Here is a 15,180-nt window from a genome sequence, read left to right on the forward strand (position 1 = left end):
ATTAATCAATTTCGCCCATTCCGTGAACGTGATTCATGCGGCCGAGCATGGCACATGCGGAGCTTATACGAGGGGGTAGCCGCGGCGGCACTGCTGCACCGCACAGGCGGCCGTACCCGCGTGCTGCATGTACTTTTTAATTTGAAGCCGCGTGGCTCCACGTATTGGATTACTTTGAGACAGAAGGGAGAGAGAAGGAGCAAATGAAAAAAAAATAAAAATAAAAATAAAAATAAAAATAAAAAAAGCAGGCTGCTTCGTTAATGAAATTGAGTAGTAGCTCTGCGCACCGCGAGCTTCGCTTTGATGTTGGCCGGGCACGTATTATGTATATAGGTGGAAGAGTCGATCGAGCCGATCTCGACGCGACGAGAGACACACTGCTCTGTCACGACACGACGGCTCAACCCCCCGAGAGAGGCAAAAATGTCGATTAATCAGCGGTTCGGCCAAGAAGTGGAGAGTTTCGAGATGTAACGGAATTTCGGGAGCTTTTTTCATCAAATAATGATCGAGCTGCGGCCGTGCGCGACTGCCGTCGACGCCGCTCAATCGGAAAAGTAATCAAAAGTACATGCACGGCAAAAGTCTTGGGCCCTGCGCTGCTGCAGCTGCACGATCACAAAGCAGCTTGCCAAAAAATCGGATAAATCCTTACATGCGGCTTGCGTGAAAATCCAATCTTTTGGTCTTTTTACGCTTTTTTTACCCTTCCGATCTTACCTTTTTTTTTACACAAGAGAGAAAGCAAAGATACACACGCTCGAGTGCGGATCTACAACAGGTAAAGCAAAAAAGACAAAAAGCTCACGAGCCAGAGAGAGAGAGAGAGAGAGAGAAAGCATCGAGACGCTGTTCTCTCGTTACCTAGCTCGTTCGGCATGCGGCATTCGACGCTTGGCTCGGTAAGATATCGGCGCGGTGGCGGTGGCAGGAGCTTTATACTATTTTTTCACGGCATGGAATTTCGCCAAAACCTTTCCGACAAGGAAGAGGGAGAAAGAATTGGCTCGTATCCGGCCGCGTGCGAATTTTCCATTGGCCAAAAAAAAACGTTCATTCGGAAATACCGCAGTGAAATTAGAGAAGCATATCGAAGAATTTTCACCTGCGCGCATATAGTTCTGAACGAGTTTTGGACTGATACGCATGAAGCTGAGCACGAATCATTACAATTACTTCGATAAAATGAAGATCTGTTTAAACTATTGGTATAAAATTGTTATTGCATAGCTCTTTTTAAATCGGAACTTTTACCTCGCTACTTAATAATTTAAAAAAAAAATCGCAGAAGATGCGACTCACATTAATTACAACATAATTAAAAAATAATATACTGAACAACTATACTAAACGTATCTCTATTATGATTTCTGAATTGATATAAAATAATAAATAATCAATTTATAACTTTTTTTATGAATAAATTTTTATTAACGAAACGAAGCAATTTATTCTTCATCTTGCACAACAGTGGTTTTTTCTGATACATAAAGTCCATCCAAGAACTTTCTGATATCCTTGTTTTTCACAGATGTTGATTGTTGAATAAGAGCGGCTGAAAAAATCAGATTAAAAAATTATATATTTTCAAAAAATATTAAAAACAATAAATAAAAGATAATATTGACTTTGATGAAATCATATAAATTTTCATTTCGTGAGATTGTTGTTTAAGAATTGATAATCTAACATGTAAATTTAAGACATAGAAATAAAAAATATTGTATGAAGTAAGAAAGTCTATTTTTTAACTAAGAATTTTTTTATCAATTATAACTCACCTGATCTAGAAACATCTTCCAGAGAGTTTCCTTCCAAGATCAGTTCATCTTTTTGAGCTTTTGAATTTGTTACTGTGACTCCTGGAGCCATTTCGACTCTGCGAATGAATTTCTCACCCAAGAAATTTCTGATTTCAATGGTGGAGCCTTCGTTAGTGCAAACGCAGTTGATGGGGAAATGGGCATATACAGATCTCATTTTGTATTGGTATCCTTTAGTAACTCCTTTGAGCATATTTTCTATGTGTGAGCAGACTGTTCTTACAGCAGCCAGCTCCTTTTTGGTTCCAAACCACTTCTCTACTCGAAGAAGTCTTGGGTTCACCATCTGTAATGTCATTTATGATAAACATGTTAAAATTGTATAAAACTTGACAAACTGCAATGAAAATTTAAGTTTTTTATATCAGAAACGAATTAATCATTTATAATTAAATGAAGGGGAATCCACGTTATCATCATAAGAATTAAGGTTAACAACCCATGTTTGGAACACTACTTTTAAGTGTTTTGACTTTGTAAGCGAACCACATATAAATGAAGTTTTTAAAAACCTTCATATGTGTTTTAATCAAAGTAGATCGTCCTTCTGATGGTAAATTTCTATTACTTATGTTTGAAGATTATCAAAATATTGTTTTATACATGTTTGAAACTGATCCTGTGTCCATATTTATAGAACGATTTGTTTCTTTGGTTCAGTGTTCTATAATGAAGTGTCCCATAATATGGAATGTGTAAATTAAATGTCAATACTAATTTTTTGAAAGTATTTTGTTTCATAATATGGACATAGCGTTTTTTAACATGCCGTAATATGGAATACTTTTTTGAGCCCATTTGATTAACACATATCAAATTATGAACAATGTTCCAAATGTGGGTCATTTACTTTTATTATTTTCTTTAAGCAAAGTAAAATTGACAAAGTTATTAATTATAACTTACGCGGATGTCAAGAGCTAGATGCTTAAAACATCTCTTCAAAACACCTCGTGGTCCTTTAACTGTGACCATTCTGGATTTGACAGAAACTGTCAAACCCGCTGGGATTTTCACAGTCTGATAAGTGTTTATAGTCTTCATCCTTGCAGTTCTGTAATAAATAATTTTTTGTTTATATAACACTGGAAACCACTAATCATATAGAAACATTCAATATGAAAAAGTAAATTGTATATTTAAATGATAAATAAAAATATTATCTTATAATAAAAGAAACCATTGTAAATTAAATTATTCTTAGTGCATATAACTTTAAAAATAACTATATTTTTATTAATATTCATCAATTAAATCAATTGTTATTGGATGAAATTGAAAATGAATACAAGTATTAGTATGCCCAAGATTGACAACAAAATATGTTACTGATAATATACAATATAAAAACTGAAGGTTTATGCAAAGCAAAAATAAATTTTGAAGTGTGATAATACAACTTCAAAAAATAAATAAGTATCATACAAATTTTTAGAAAATGCACATTTACAAAAGAGGTTAGTCGGCGTAGTAAAGCACACGTATTTTATAAGCTACTAAGAAATCAGATTTATACTAGGGTTTAAAAAATAAACTAAGGGTACTATTAAATACACTAGAAGAATGAAATTATTTTATATTTTCACGCACTATTTATTTTTGTCACTTTTAACTTTGAAAACAAAAAATCTCACCTGCTAACACGTGCAAGCTGAAAAGGAAAGGAACTCAGAGCAGATCCATATACACTCATCCCCTCTTCCCTGTGTTGATATCTGCTGACGGTAATACAGTTCAGACAATAAATTGACAGTTCTCGCTCGTCATATATTTGTTGCGCAGCAGACCTTTGTATGTGTTTACATTAGCAGCTGATTTCAGTTTATTTTTTGTTTATCTTCATTTATATCTGAGCTTATTAAATATAAACAGGTCAACAAAAGTCACTGAAGTATTGGTTATTGGTCATTACATAACATTTTAGCACCATTCATGGTACTTCATGACGTTTTCGCAAAAATGTCTTTTAGTTTTACTAATTTCCTTGAAAAATAAATAATTCAGGGTTTGAGAAAAAATGTCGTCTCCTATAAAGGAAGTTGTGACCAAACAGCCCATTAAGCGCTTAGAAATACCAATTAACAAATTCAATGATGTAGCAATTCCTCATCACACTGATCTCCTCAAAAGACACAAAAACAACATCATAAAAGTATGTTCTTTGTTCTAAATTAATTAAAAATTCGATTAACTTCAACTAAAATGGAAGTATAAATTTCATATGGCTTTCCTACTTTAGTATCAAAATGTTCGTGACTGGGACAAAGTTTATACGGAGCAAATTAATGCATCAAGGGTTGTTAAACAGTTAAAACAATTATTATATGAAATGGATACACTGCGAGGACAAGTAATTGACAATGATATACCAACATTTGATAAATTGACAATTAAGGCACGAACTAGTACTTTAAATGCTATCAATGAATATCTAGGTAAAACCTTGAAATTCTTGGAATATATAATGCATGTATTTTGAATTAATATTCATTTATCCAAATTTTTTTACAATAGAATTTCAAATAGATCTATCTTCTACTGACAAAAATTCTTTAAAAGAAGAAACTCCGACACATGAAAATTCTTCATTAGACAATCAATTTTTGCAAATTCAAGCTGAGCAAGAAGATCTTGATCAACAAGAAGCATGTCTTCGTGCATGGACTTCCTTGCAAAATGATTTGCAAGAATTGCAACATTTGTTTTTAGATTTTAATAAGCTTGTTCATGTAAGTATGAATAACTAAAATTTTTTATTTGATGGTATCAATATTCAATAAAAATGTTATCACATCAGGAACAAGCTGAATCGGTTGACAAAATTGAGGACTTTGTTGAAGAAAGTCAAATCAATATAAAAGAAGGAAACAAAAACTTACAGCAAGCTGCCAAATATAAATTAGTTGGATATCCTATTGCCGGAGCTCTTTTGGGTACTTGTTTGGGTGGACCTGTAGGTCTAGCAGTTGGTTTGAAATTAGGTGGATTAGCGGCAATTGGTGGAGGGTTACTTGGTATGTCTTATAAATAAAAAATGATACTTGTATCAATTTAAAATAATATAAAAATAAATTGCAGGTTTTACAGGAGGAACATTGTTGAAGAAAAAATGTTTACTTTTACCAGAATTAAAGCAAATTGAAGCACCAAAAGAATCTGAAAATTTACAAGGGCACAACAATCACCAAGATAAAAAAAACTCATGACAAAGTGATAATGTGAAAAATAATGAATCTTGTAAAATTTTTTAAGTTTAATAATAGGGGTCTTGTTAAAAAAATGTATAATACAATTATATTATCAATATATTTATCTTTCTAAGTACAAAATTAAAATTTGTACATAAATTTTTTTCTCATTTTAACACTATTGATAGTATAAATAAAAAAATTTTTAGTTGTGATCTTTAAAAAATAATCTTATTTTTAAAGTTATTTTACTTAAAATTAAATCTATTTGTGGTTATACTAAATTGTTTTTAATCATTTTCACGATCATTATATATTCTATTTATAGATGCAAGACTTACACATAACATATTTACACTTAAAAAATATTGTCTCTCATCAACACTGATGCATCTTATATGAGTTTTGTTGCACTTGAATACAAATTATCAAAGAAGATGCTGTTATTAAAAATATTTGAACTAGAGTTTTTTTGAGTTGCCTAAAGTAGTTCTGCATTATAATTTTCCTGGCGAGATGTCATTACTGAACATATCAATGGGAACTGTTGGTGGAGCTTTTTCAGGCACCAGTTCTAGGTAACTGCGGCGAGATTCTAAATGCTTTTCAACTTCTTCTGGTGTCATATGTCCATCAGATATAGACGATCCAGGATGTGCATTGTTGACTTCTGGTGAAAATACTTCTTGTTTGATTAATTTGTTCACAGTTTTTTTCCTTTTGCATGAAGCCATAACTTTATTTTGTTCTACAGCATAATAAGGGGAAGAATTGGTTTCTGGATAGTCTGGTTTTTTCCTTTTCAAGTTTCTTATTTCTGCACTTTCTTCTTCCGATGAATCAGTGTCATTATTACTTTCACTCATAGACATATAAACTTGTTCAAAATTTAATATTCGATCTAACAAAAAATTTTTATCCCTATTGACTTTCAAAAGCTGTCTTTGCGTTGATCTCAAAGCTTCTTGAAATGATTCATTTTCATACAACAAATACTTGAGCTGTTTTTTTAACTCTTTATACTGTTCTTTGTAATTTGTCATTGTTAGGATTGTATTGAAACTCCTGTAAAAATAGTAAATTCATTGATATAAACTGCACTTCTTTTTTAGCAAAAAGTTATTTCTTTCATTATTTAAAAAATAAAAAAACTAACCTTAATTGAACAAAAGTTTTTAAATTAAACAATCACGAACTATCTGATGTGCAAACTTTGAATTTCGGCACCGGCGATGAGTAAAATTATTGCACAAGCGCAAGAACTGTGATTGAGTCCCAGTAGATCTAAGTGACAGAGTATAAACTAAACAATGCAGACAATAGTATCTAATTTGACATTTCTCGCATTACTAGTGTGAATGCACAGCGGCGAATTTGTGTATGCACTATGTACGATTTAGGGGATAAAGCGCTCTCTTCAAATTCAATGCGGATAACCCGTAAGAAGCTCTACAGGCGCCCGACTATGTGAACAAAACTCCCACGATAGTTTTTACGGAGCGGCCGCATTGAATTTACAGATGACGCTGAATACGATTAAAACGCCGACTGACGAGGGGAGGGAGGCGGGCGCTTATTTACAACTCGGAGGCCGGAGCACATGGCATTAGCGGTGTCTACTGCTCAGCCTCGTTACTCGTGCATTGACAGCCAGAGGAGTTGGAAATAACTTCAATTATTTAATTTTTCGTAGCAGTTTGTAATAAGTCAATATGGGAAAAAAAGACAAGAAGAAGAAGGGCAGTGGTATCGAAAAAACATTAAAAAAAACTGAAAAAAAATTGAGTGCCAAACAAAAAAAGGAACTAGCTGCTCTCGGAGAGGTTACTTTCGCCAATTTTATTAATTATTATTTCAACACAAAGATATTAATATTTAATTTTAATTTTTACAGGAAGACATAGAAAAAGTCATTGCTCAAATAGAAAGAGAGGAGGCAGCCAGACAAAAAGTTATAGAGACTGTTGTAGCACCTCCTTCTCGCAGAGTTAACTTTTCCCTGACCCCTCATCCCTTTAAAAATGAACTTATTATGTTTGGTGGCGAATTCTTTGATGGACAAAAGACTGTTGTGTATGGTGATTTATTTTTTTATGATTTGGATAAGAAAAAGTGGACAGTAGTCAAAGCCCCTGGAGCTCCTCCACCACGTTGTGGCCATCAAGCCATAGCTACTCAGGCCAACAAAGGTGAACTTTGGATTTTTGGAGGTGAATTTTCCAGTCCATCAGAGTCCCAATTTCATCATTATAGAGATCTTTGGGTTTTTCATTTAGGAGATAAAAAGTGGAGCAAAGTATCGTAAGTTTTTAAAATTACTAATTTGATAAGGTATTTTTATCAATTATGAAACTAAAGTGTTATTTTTATTGCAGAAGTAGCGGTGGTCCATCAGCAAGAAGTGGACATAGAATGGTTAATATAAAGAAAAATCTATTTGTTTTTGGAGGTTTCCATGATAATCTTCGAGACTATAAGTATTTCAATGATATCTATTGTTTCAATATGGCAACATACGCTTGGAGTAAACTAGAAACTTCTGGTGAGTGATTTTAAAAATATATATCCAAAAATTAAAACATTTTATGGAAATTGTTATGCATTGTTTTTTATGTTTTTTTCAACAGGAAACCCACCTGCTCCCAGATCTGGTTGTATTTTGTTACCTACTCCTGAAAATAAAATTATTGTTTATGGAGGATACAGTAAAAATAGAGTTAAGATGGATGTTGATAAGGGGCATGTTCACACAGATATGTTTTTGTTGAGTCCAGAAAGTGAGTTGAAAATTGATTTTTAATAATTATGAATTTTCGATATTAATAATTAATTTATAATTTATTGAATTTTATAGAAAATGATCAAACTGGGTTAAAGTGGAAGTGGACACTTGTGAAGCAGAGTGGAGTTCATGTATCTCCTAGATGTAGTGCATCAGCTACTTTGATACAACCAGGCACAGCTTACATGTTTGGAGGTGTTTATGATGAAGAAGAAAACGATGAGGAATTAAATGGAAACTTTTACAATGATCTATTTTGCTTGAACTTGAGTAAATCACAATGGCATACAGGTATATTTTCTAAAACTTTTAAAATTGACAAAACTAAAAAAAGTTTACAGATGTAACAGTTTGCAAATATTGTTTTAGTTCATCTGACTGGAAAGACTGATCAAAATAATAAAAAAAAGAGACGAAAAGCCAAAGGTGATGAGGAAGAAGATAACTCAGATGAAGAAGTTGAAGAAATAGCAGATGAACCAATGGAAGTAGTTTCAGAACAAACTGAAGTCACTGATGATGATGGAATTTTCACGGTAATTAAAAAATTTCTCTAATTATCCAAAGAATAATATTTTAATAACATAATTTTTAACATATTTTTTTAAAAATTCTAGCTATCATTTGGCCCAGCACCAACAACAAGTAAAACTTCTACAACCAATGATGGAACTGTTTCATGTGCATTCACACCATCTCCTAGGATAAACCCTGGATTGGCTGTTAAAAATAATGTTTTGTACATGTATGGAGGTCTCTTTGAAGACGGCGATAAAACATACACTTTAAATGATTTTTATAGCTTAGGTAAAGTACAATGAAAATTTATCAAACTAAGTTAAAAAGTTGTTTAGAAAATAAAAAATTATTTCTTTGCAGATTGTAAAAAACTTGATGAATGGATCACTATAGTGAAAGATGATTTATCCTCTCAAGTTTGGGTTGACGATGAATCTAGTGATTCAGAATCTGAAGACGACAGCGAGGATGATGAAGATGATGAGTCTGATGAGGACGATTAACGTAGTTAATTATTCATTTGACAATGAATGATACAAAATTATTTTGTATTGAGAAATTTATGTACAATAAATATATTTTTAATTTATATACAAAATTGTCTATTTAATCACGATGATAATGGGATCTTCTTTAGTTCTCCTTGAAGCGTCGAAATCTGACGTGATAATTTCAATATTAATGGTAGTAGTAACATCTTTTTAATTCAAAAAATATACTCACTGTTGTTTGATCAGCTTTTTTTTGTTCTTCTGATTCATTTGAAGAATATTTTTTCGAAGATGTCTTTTTTATTAATTTTTGCAACTTTTCTTCAGCCTTTACTCTCCTACGTTCTAAAAGATCTTTTGTATTTTTCAGTACAGTCTCATTGTTGATTATGACATGCACTGCAGCAGTTTCATCAACAGAACCACTTATACAATTACTACATTTCTTATAATCATCTGCTTCAATTATTTGAATATTCGACAATTTACTAACAGCGACAATAATATTTTTACTGCTTTCAAGCAGCTTCAGATCTTCTGTATTGTTTACAACAATGTGTCCTGAAAATAATTTTATGCTTATTACCAATACATTAAATTTATACAATTATATTGGATTATGAGAAAATACCTTCAAGGTCAGATTTATCAGAAATACTTCCAAGTAAACTCCTGAGAGATAAAACAATTCGGATAAGCCTTTCCATTTTAGTTTCTAAATTAACGTTTCTAAAACTTAATAAGTCTTTGGTATCCGGGTAAGCACTTTCACATAGTGAGCTTTGGGTAGTAAAAATTGATAATTTTTTCGATAGTCTTAAATATAAATCATCGCAAAAGTAAGGAGCAATAGGCGCCAATATTTTAATAGATACTTCTAAACATTTTGTCAGGGCATATCTGTGACTATTTACAATACTCTTGTCTTCACTCATAAATCCACGTTTTGTCCCTTCCTGTTTTAATTTTTTTATGAAAATTATTTTTAGTAACATGGTGAATAATCTTACTGATATTTTATATCATTCAAAAATTACTTACAATAAAGTAATCACAATATTCATAATATAAAAATTGCTTTATAGCGTCCATAGCTTTATGAAAATCTCTGTGGTCAAAAGCATCATTAACTGTTTCAACCATCCATGCTAAGCGACTTAAAATCCATTCATCAATAACAGTGAACTTTTCAGGCACCACAATAGGGCTATCATCAGTCATAAGAAGAGCATATTTGCTTGCTTGAAAGATTTTGTTACAAAAATATTTATTTTGCTGACATTCAAGAACATCAAATGAAATAGTAGGCTCTAAGAAAAAGTAAATTAAATTATTATTATAAAAAAACTATCACTTTGATAACAGAGGTTTACGTTACTTTTTATATTATGAGAGCATAGAGTTAATCGCAAAGCATCAACTCCACATTCAGGGATTCCATTTGGGAAAAGTTTTTTGTTCATTCCTGTAGTTCGTTTTAATTCAGAGTCACTCAATATTCCTGAATTGTGGCTAGCTTTAGCTTGAGCATTTAAATCCTGAAAATTATCACAGTTTCATTAAGTTATTTTAAAAATATTTGATTTCAAATGATTAATTACGTTTGTCAAATTTTAACATACTTCAAGAGAAATTCCATTGATTACATTTTCAGGTAATATCACATTTCCACTACTTTTTGACATTTTTCTTCCATTAGCATCACACAATACTCCATGTAACAAAACTTCCTATTGTAATATTTAAATTATAGGATTATAAACATAAAATTATCAATTCTTATACAATCTACAATATGCTATGGTACAAACTTCAAATGGTAGTTGATCAGTCAATTCAAGGCCTAGCATAACCATTCGAGCCACCCAAAAAAATAAAATATCATGACCAGTTTCCATTAAACTCAAAGGATAGTATTGTTTCATGTCAGCAGTCTGTAAAATATATTTTTAAAAAATGTTATAATATTATGAATATTTGTCTTTGTTAAAATAGTAATTACTTTTTCAGGCCATCCCAAAGCACTAAATGGAAGTAAGGCTGAAGAAAACCATGTATCAAGTACATCGCTGTCTTGATAAATTTCAAAATTTTCACCAAATAATTCAGTAGCTTTAATTTTAGCTTCTTCTTCAGAATGTGCAACTATCCATTTTGTAACTCCATCTTTTTTACAAAAGTATGCTGGAATTTGATGACCCCAAACCAACTGTCTTGAAATACACCAATCCCTGCAATTATTTTCATCCAGCCAATTGAACCACAGTTGATTATGAAAAGAAGGATTAAGTCTTAAAGATCCATTTTCAACAGCTTTGTAAGCTTTAGTCATCATATCTTTACATTTCATAAACCATTGTTCTTTTAAAATTAGCTCAATTATGTCTCCTGTTCTTGAACATCTTGGAATCTGCATGGGATGATCTTTAATTGATTTTATTTTACCAATACTTTGCAACTGATTTATGATATTAGTTCTGGCAATAAATCTTGGCAACCCCTAAAAATTTTTCAATCAATTATTTTTAAATCAACTCAATGTAAAAATAATCTTGCATTCGAGGAGATTATTTCTTTGTATTTAGATACAGATTATTTGAAAATATTAAATTCCAGTCATATTATAATTTTTTACAAAAACATTTCACAAAGAAACTTATAGCCCTGAAGTCAAGATTTTTTAATCTTAAAATTCAAAAACAATTTTAAAACATTACTGCATATTCATCAGCTTGTCCTGTTAATTGACCATTTTCATCAATCACATCTATCATTTCCAAATTATTTTTCACTGCCACTTTGTAATCAAAACGATCATGAGCTGGTGTTATCTTAACAATTCCTGCATTCAAAAATATTTTTAAATTTCAATATATTTCATAAAATAGCTCAAGCAATATACCTGTGCCAAAATCCATTATAACATTTTCATCTGCAATAATAGGTATATATGAATCTTTTAATGGATGTTTCACTCTTCTTCCTATAAATTGACTATAGCGAGAATCATTAGGATGTACCGCAAGTGCTACATCTCCATGAATTGTTTCTGGCCTAGTTGTTGCTACTTTTAACTGTTCTGCTATAAATGAAAGAATGTATTTAATTGTTTAGTTTTTGATAAGTGTATAATCAGCTATTAAGAATAAATTATTTTTACGTCTACTCACATCCATCTTCTAAATCATAACAAACTTCAAAAATTTGACCAAAAGTAACTTTTCTTTTATACCCTGGTATTTCAATATCAGTTTTTCCGGTTAAAATCATATTATCTACTTCAATATCAGATAATGTGCTACCTAATGCTGAGGACCAATTCACTAAACTTTTCTGACGATACAGTAAATTTCTTTTATCTAGAGTAACAAATGCTTCTTGAACAGCTCGATTATGGTGCTGTGAGTAATAATTTATAAAAAAAAGTTTATTTAGAGATTATGTCAGTGAAAATATACTGTTTTTATTTACTTTACTCATGGTGAAATATTCCCTTGACCAATCTAAACTTGCTCCCAAAGTTTTTAATTGATCTTCAATTATCTGAGATTTTTCATTCTTCCATTTATTAATAGTGTCTATAAAATCTGATTTTTTCATATCACTACGTTTGATATTTTTAGTTTTATACAAATACTTTTCCACAACAGCTTGCGTAGCTATACCAGCATGATCTAAACCTGGAATCCAGACAACAGATGCACCTTTCATTCTGTGCCTATAAAGATGAATAAAATTGTTTTTAGATTTAAAATTTAATTCTAATACAAAAATTATGAAAAATTCTATATTTATATACCATCGAGCCAGAATATCTTGAACAGTTGTTGTTAAAGCATGACCTAAATGAAGTGATCCTGTAATGTTAGGTGGAGGTAAAATCATTCTGAATGTTTTGTTGGCATCCTTATTTTGTCTGAAGTATTGGTTTTTCTCCCAAACCTCATACCATCCTTTTCGACAATCATTGGGTTGGTATTTTTCCGGAAAATCTGATCATTACAATAAAAACAATTATCATTATTATTTCAATTTTTAAATCGACGATAAACCAATATGAATGGATTGAGTGAATGTACCATTTAATCGAGGATTATTAAACTTGCTGTTGTTATTGACACTATAACACCTATGACGAGTGAATGATTTACCGTCTCTAAGTTTTCTTAAATTTGGCCTATACATCTTTTCCCTTAAACTTTTTATAGAAAAGACGTCGAATTCTGATTCACCTTAATCTTATGCCCAGAACTATCTAATGATTCAATGAAACTTCATCACTCTATATATGCAGTCTTCACATGTGACAAAGCGTCTGCTGTAATGGCATTGCGTTACGGTTGTTCAATTTCCAAACATAGCCAAGCAGTACACTTTGCGATAGTGCAACGAGCGGGTGTCTGTGTCCGAAGCCCAAGCCACGCTAGTTTTGAGTTCTAATATAGCTTCCCACAAGATTAATTTCCACCCATAATCATGGTTTATATACATTTTCCGGTAAATTTGACAGAAGAGGAGAAAATGTTGCAGATGAAATATCTCAAATTAAAACGAAAGGTACATTTTTTATCAACTCGATTTTTTAATTATGCACCTAGTCGACCATTGTTCAGAAGAATATTATATTTGAACATAATTATTGCAATTTTTGAGATAAATATTGACCTCAGAATCTAACTATAATTCAGTACATAGTACGTAAAATTCATTTGTAAGAATGTTTCGTACCGGCTTGTTTATTTGTGCTGCAGGTTATGTTTACATACATACATTCTATTGTTAGAAAGATGCCAAAGATGCGCGCGTGAACTTGATATTGTGATGTCTTCCTCATCTAGTATTTTTCCTAGTATTTTTTATTTAATTTTATAAATTTGAAATTTAAAATCTCACTATTTATCTAGAAAAAGGCTCTGCAAGACTTGAAAGCACCAAAAACTGAGCCAGAAAGACAACCACAAGCACCTAAAAGGCCTATTGAGGCTAGAGATGCTAGAGAAGTTGCAAAAAAATTAATAAAATCAGGAGTGATCACAGCTCCAAAAACAGCCAAACGTCCAGAACAAACATTTAAAAGGCCTAGAGGTTTAGAGCGTAAGCTCAATAGTGCAGAAAAGACTAGCTGTTCTTATCAGCCATTCTCAGCTACTCAACCAGAAGAAGAAGCAGAACAACCTCCTAGACAAAAAATGAAGGGATTATATGATAGCTTTGTATCAGCTTCTGACACAGATGATAAACAATCTTCAGAAAAATCACAGCCCTCGAAACAAGAAATAAAACCTGCCAAAGGAAACACGATATTTGTCAGTGGGTATAAGATTAGCGAGGATTTACTTAAAAAACATTTTTCTGCGTTTGGTAACATACTTAAAATTACAATGGAAGCTGAAAAAAAGTGAGTACAAAATTATTTATATTTTATCGTATATACATAAAACATTTTTAATAAAATTATTACATTTATAGAGGATTTATAACATTTGAAAAGCCAGAGTCAGCTGAGCGGGCAATCAGTGAAATGGATGGTATCATGGCATCTTCAATACAATTGAAAGTGTCAATGGCAAGAAGGCAACCGGTTATAGATCCTGTGAATGATACAACTTCAAGTTCTATGTGGTCTAACTTAGCTGCAAGTTATACACAAAAATCTGCACACAAGGATAAAAGAAATTTACAAGTTTACGAAGATGATCTTTTTAGTTAGATTTCTTCTTATTCTTATATTTATGACTGTAAATAGAGTATTTGCTAACTTATAAGATATTCAACACTGATTAGTAAGAAGATGAATTAAATTACTTTGAAGCTTATGAAAATGAATCATTGTATAAAAACACTGTTACACTGTGACAAAAATGTATTTGTGCAAATTTATAATTTTATAATTGAGGACGTTATTTGCAACTATTATATCATGTATGCATGAATAGTATGAATGAACACTTTTTGTTAAATGACGAAAATTACTTAAAATGATTGTAAACTATAATAAGTTAAGAAAAAAATTATATCATAGCGATTCAATGTATGAAAGTAATGCGTGAAAGATAAAAAATTATTTGATTCATAATCTGAAATTAAAGAAATTAACGGACTTAAAACTTGAAAGCATGAGGATATATTAGGTAAAATGAAAATTAGAAATATTATGTATTGATTAGAAAGTTAGTAAACTTTTATTCTATCTGTAAAAAATGTAAATTTCCAATAAAATAGTAGTAAAAATATGTTTACAATGCTCTTTCTTTTTACAACTTAGACAATCCAAGTTAGTATTTTCATTTCTACTATCTAAAGGTACACATAATGGATGGAATGTGAAACTTTCGTGAATATATTGTATTTTCAAATATTATGTAGGAAATTTA

General features: G+C 31.3%; 6 protein-coding genes across 7 annotated transcripts; 3 read left to right on the forward strand and 3 right to left on the reverse strand.

Annotated features, from left to right (window-relative positions):
• Positions 1-1,411: 1,411 nt before the first annotated feature.
• On the reverse strand, positions 1,412-3,550 carry LOC106649807 (60S ribosomal protein L9-like). Its single transcript, XM_014367436.2, has 4 exons — positions 3,461-3,550; positions 2,733-2,880; positions 1,785-2,112; positions 1,412-1,558 (listed from the first exon to the last, which is right to left on the reverse strand). Exons 1-4 carry the CDS (start codon positions 3,517-3,519, stop codon positions 1,452-1,454), a joined length of 642 nt encoding a protein of 213 aa, XP_014222922.2. The 5' UTR covers positions 3,520-3,550; the 3' UTR covers positions 1,412-1,451.
• A 75-nt stretch (positions 3,551-3,625) lies between these two features.
• Positions 3,626-5,086, forward strand: LOC106649814 (syntaxin-17). Of its 2 annotated transcripts, XM_014367447.2 has the most exons (6): positions 3,626-3,761; positions 3,831-3,978; positions 4,066-4,261; positions 4,341-4,555; positions 4,624-4,840; positions 4,905-5,086. In XM_014367447.2, exons 2-6 carry the CDS (start codon positions 3,844-3,846, stop codon positions 5,030-5,032), a joined length of 891 nt encoding a protein of 296 aa, XP_014222933.1. In that variant the 5' UTR covers positions 3,626-3,761; positions 3,831-3,843; the 3' UTR covers positions 5,033-5,086. The 2 variants fall into 2 exon arrangements, with proteins under 2 accessions (XP_014222933.1, XP_014222932.1); XM_014367446.2 differs by having other exon boundaries at positions 3,627-3,978.
• Positions 5,087-5,288: 202 nt separating this feature from the next.
• LOC106649818 lies at positions 5,289-6,401 on the reverse strand. The gene is made up of 2 exons (XM_014367453.2): positions 6,171-6,401; positions 5,289-6,079 (listed from the first exon to the last, which is right to left on the reverse strand). The coding sequence occupies exon 2, from the start codon at positions 6,055-6,057 to the stop codon at positions 5,512-5,514; it is 546 nt and encodes a 181-aa protein (XP_014222939.1). The 5' UTR covers positions 6,058-6,079; positions 6,171-6,401; the 3' UTR covers positions 5,289-5,511.
• A 218-nt stretch (positions 6,402-6,619) lies between these two features.
• Positions 6,620-8,864, forward strand: LOC106649842 (kelch domain-containing protein 4-like). The gene is made up of 8 exons (XM_014367497.2): positions 6,620-6,837; positions 6,909-7,315; positions 7,390-7,556; positions 7,642-7,791; positions 7,869-8,087; positions 8,166-8,332; positions 8,414-8,603; positions 8,676-8,864. Exons 1-8 carry the CDS (start codon positions 6,727-6,729, stop codon positions 8,816-8,818), a joined length of 1,554 nt encoding a protein of 517 aa, XP_014222983.1. The 5' UTR covers positions 6,620-6,726; the 3' UTR covers positions 8,819-8,864.
• A 20-nt stretch (positions 8,865-8,884) lies between these two features.
• On the reverse strand, positions 8,885-13,134 carry LOC106649840 (valine--tRNA ligase-like). The gene is made up of 14 exons (XM_014367495.2): positions 12,886-13,134; positions 12,606-12,798; positions 12,278-12,524; positions 11,977-12,205; positions 11,709-11,888; positions 11,524-11,648; positions 10,809-11,306; positions 10,618-10,740; positions 10,429-10,536; positions 10,185-10,344; positions 9,848-10,116; positions 9,438-9,762; positions 9,039-9,367; positions 8,885-8,973 (listed from the first exon to the last, which is right to left on the reverse strand). The coding sequence occupies exons 1-14, from the start codon at positions 12,989-12,991 to the stop codon at positions 8,926-8,928; spliced, it is 2,940 nt and encodes a 979-aa protein (XP_014222981.2). The 5' UTR covers positions 12,992-13,134; the 3' UTR covers positions 8,885-8,925.
• Positions 13,135-13,196: 62 nt separating this feature from the next.
• Positions 13,197-15,123, forward strand: LOC106649841 (negative elongation factor E). The gene is made up of 3 exons (XM_014367496.2): positions 13,197-13,363; positions 13,711-14,204; positions 14,276-15,123. The coding sequence occupies exons 1-3, from the start codon at positions 13,283-13,285 to the stop codon at positions 14,514-14,516; spliced, it is 816 nt and encodes a 271-aa protein (XP_014222982.1). The 5' UTR covers positions 13,197-13,282; the 3' UTR covers positions 14,517-15,123.
• The last annotated feature ends 57 nt before the right edge of the window (positions 15,124-15,180 follow it).

This window comes from Trichogramma pretiosum, unplaced genomic scaffold (genome assembly GCF_000599845.2).
Source record: "Trichogramma pretiosum strain Unisexual culture from Peru unplaced genomic scaffold, Tpre_2.0 scaffold80, whole genome shotgun sequence".
Classification (NCBI taxonomy): Eukaryota; Metazoa; Arthropoda; class Insecta; order Hymenoptera; family Trichogrammatidae; genus Trichogramma; species Trichogramma pretiosum.

Bases quoted from the DNA above. Each gene is read 5' to 3' on its own strand.
- LOC106649807 (XM_014367436.2), bottom strand. From the start codon at position 3,519: ATGAGTGTATATGGATCTGCTCTGAGTTCCTTTCCTTTTCAGCTTGCA. The intron at 2,881-3,460 runs GTGAGATTTTTT...TATTTATTACAG, and splicing joins CAGCTTGCACGTGTTAGCAG to AACTGCAAGGATGAAGACTA. The intron at 2,113-2,732 runs GTAAGTTATAAT...ATGACATTACAG, and splicing joins ATCTAGCTCTTGACATCCGC to ATGGTGAACCCAAGACTTCT.
- LOC106649814 (XM_014367447.2), top strand. From the start codon at position 3,844: ATGTCGTCTCCTATAAAGGAAGTTGTGACCAAACAGCCCATTAAGCGC. The intron at 3,979-4,065 runs GTATGTTCTTTG...TTCCTACTTTAG, and splicing joins ACAAAAACAACATCATAAAA to TATCAAAATGTTCGTGACTG. The intron at 4,841-4,904 runs GTATGTCTTATA...AATAAATTGCAG, and splicing joins AATTGGTGGAGGGTTACTTG to GTTTTACAGGAGGAACATTG.
- LOC106649818 (XM_014367453.2), bottom strand. From the start codon at position 6,057: ATGACAAATTACAAAGAACAGTATAAAGAGTTAAAAAAACAGCTCAAG.
- LOC106649842 (XM_014367497.2), top strand. From the start codon at position 6,727: ATGGGAAAAAAAGACAAGAAGAAGAAGGGCAGTGGTATCGAAAAAACA. The intron at 6,838-6,908 runs GTTACTTTCGCC...TAATTTTTACAG, and splicing joins AACTAGCTGCTCTCGGAGAG to GAAGACATAGAAAAAGTCAT. The intron at 7,557-7,641 runs GTGAGTGATTTT...TTTTTTCAACAG, and splicing joins GAGTAAACTAGAAACTTCTG to GAAACCCACCTGCTCCCAGA.
- LOC106649840 (XM_014367495.2), bottom strand. From the start codon at position 12,991: ATGTATAGGCCAAATTTAAGAAAACTTAGAGACGGTAAATCATTCACT. The intron at 10,741-10,808 runs GTAATTACTATT...TATATTTTACAG, and splicing joins CTTTGGGATGGCCTGAAAAA to ACTGCTGACATGAAACAATA. The intron at 10,537-10,617 runs GTTTGTACCATA...ATATTACAATAG, and splicing joins CTGATCAACTACCATTTGAA to GAAGTTTTGTTACATGGAGT.
- LOC106649841 (XM_014367496.2), top strand. From the start codon at position 13,283: ATGGTTTATATACATTTTCCGGTAAATTTGACAGAAGAGGAGAAAATG. The intron at 13,364-13,710 runs GTACATTTTTTA...CTATTTATCTAG, and splicing joins ATCTCAAATTAAAACGAAAG to AAAAAGGCTCTGCAAGACTT. The intron at 14,205-14,275 runs GTGAGTACAAAA...TTACATTTATAG, and splicing joins ACAATGGAAGCTGAAAAAAA to AGGATTTATAACATTTGAAA.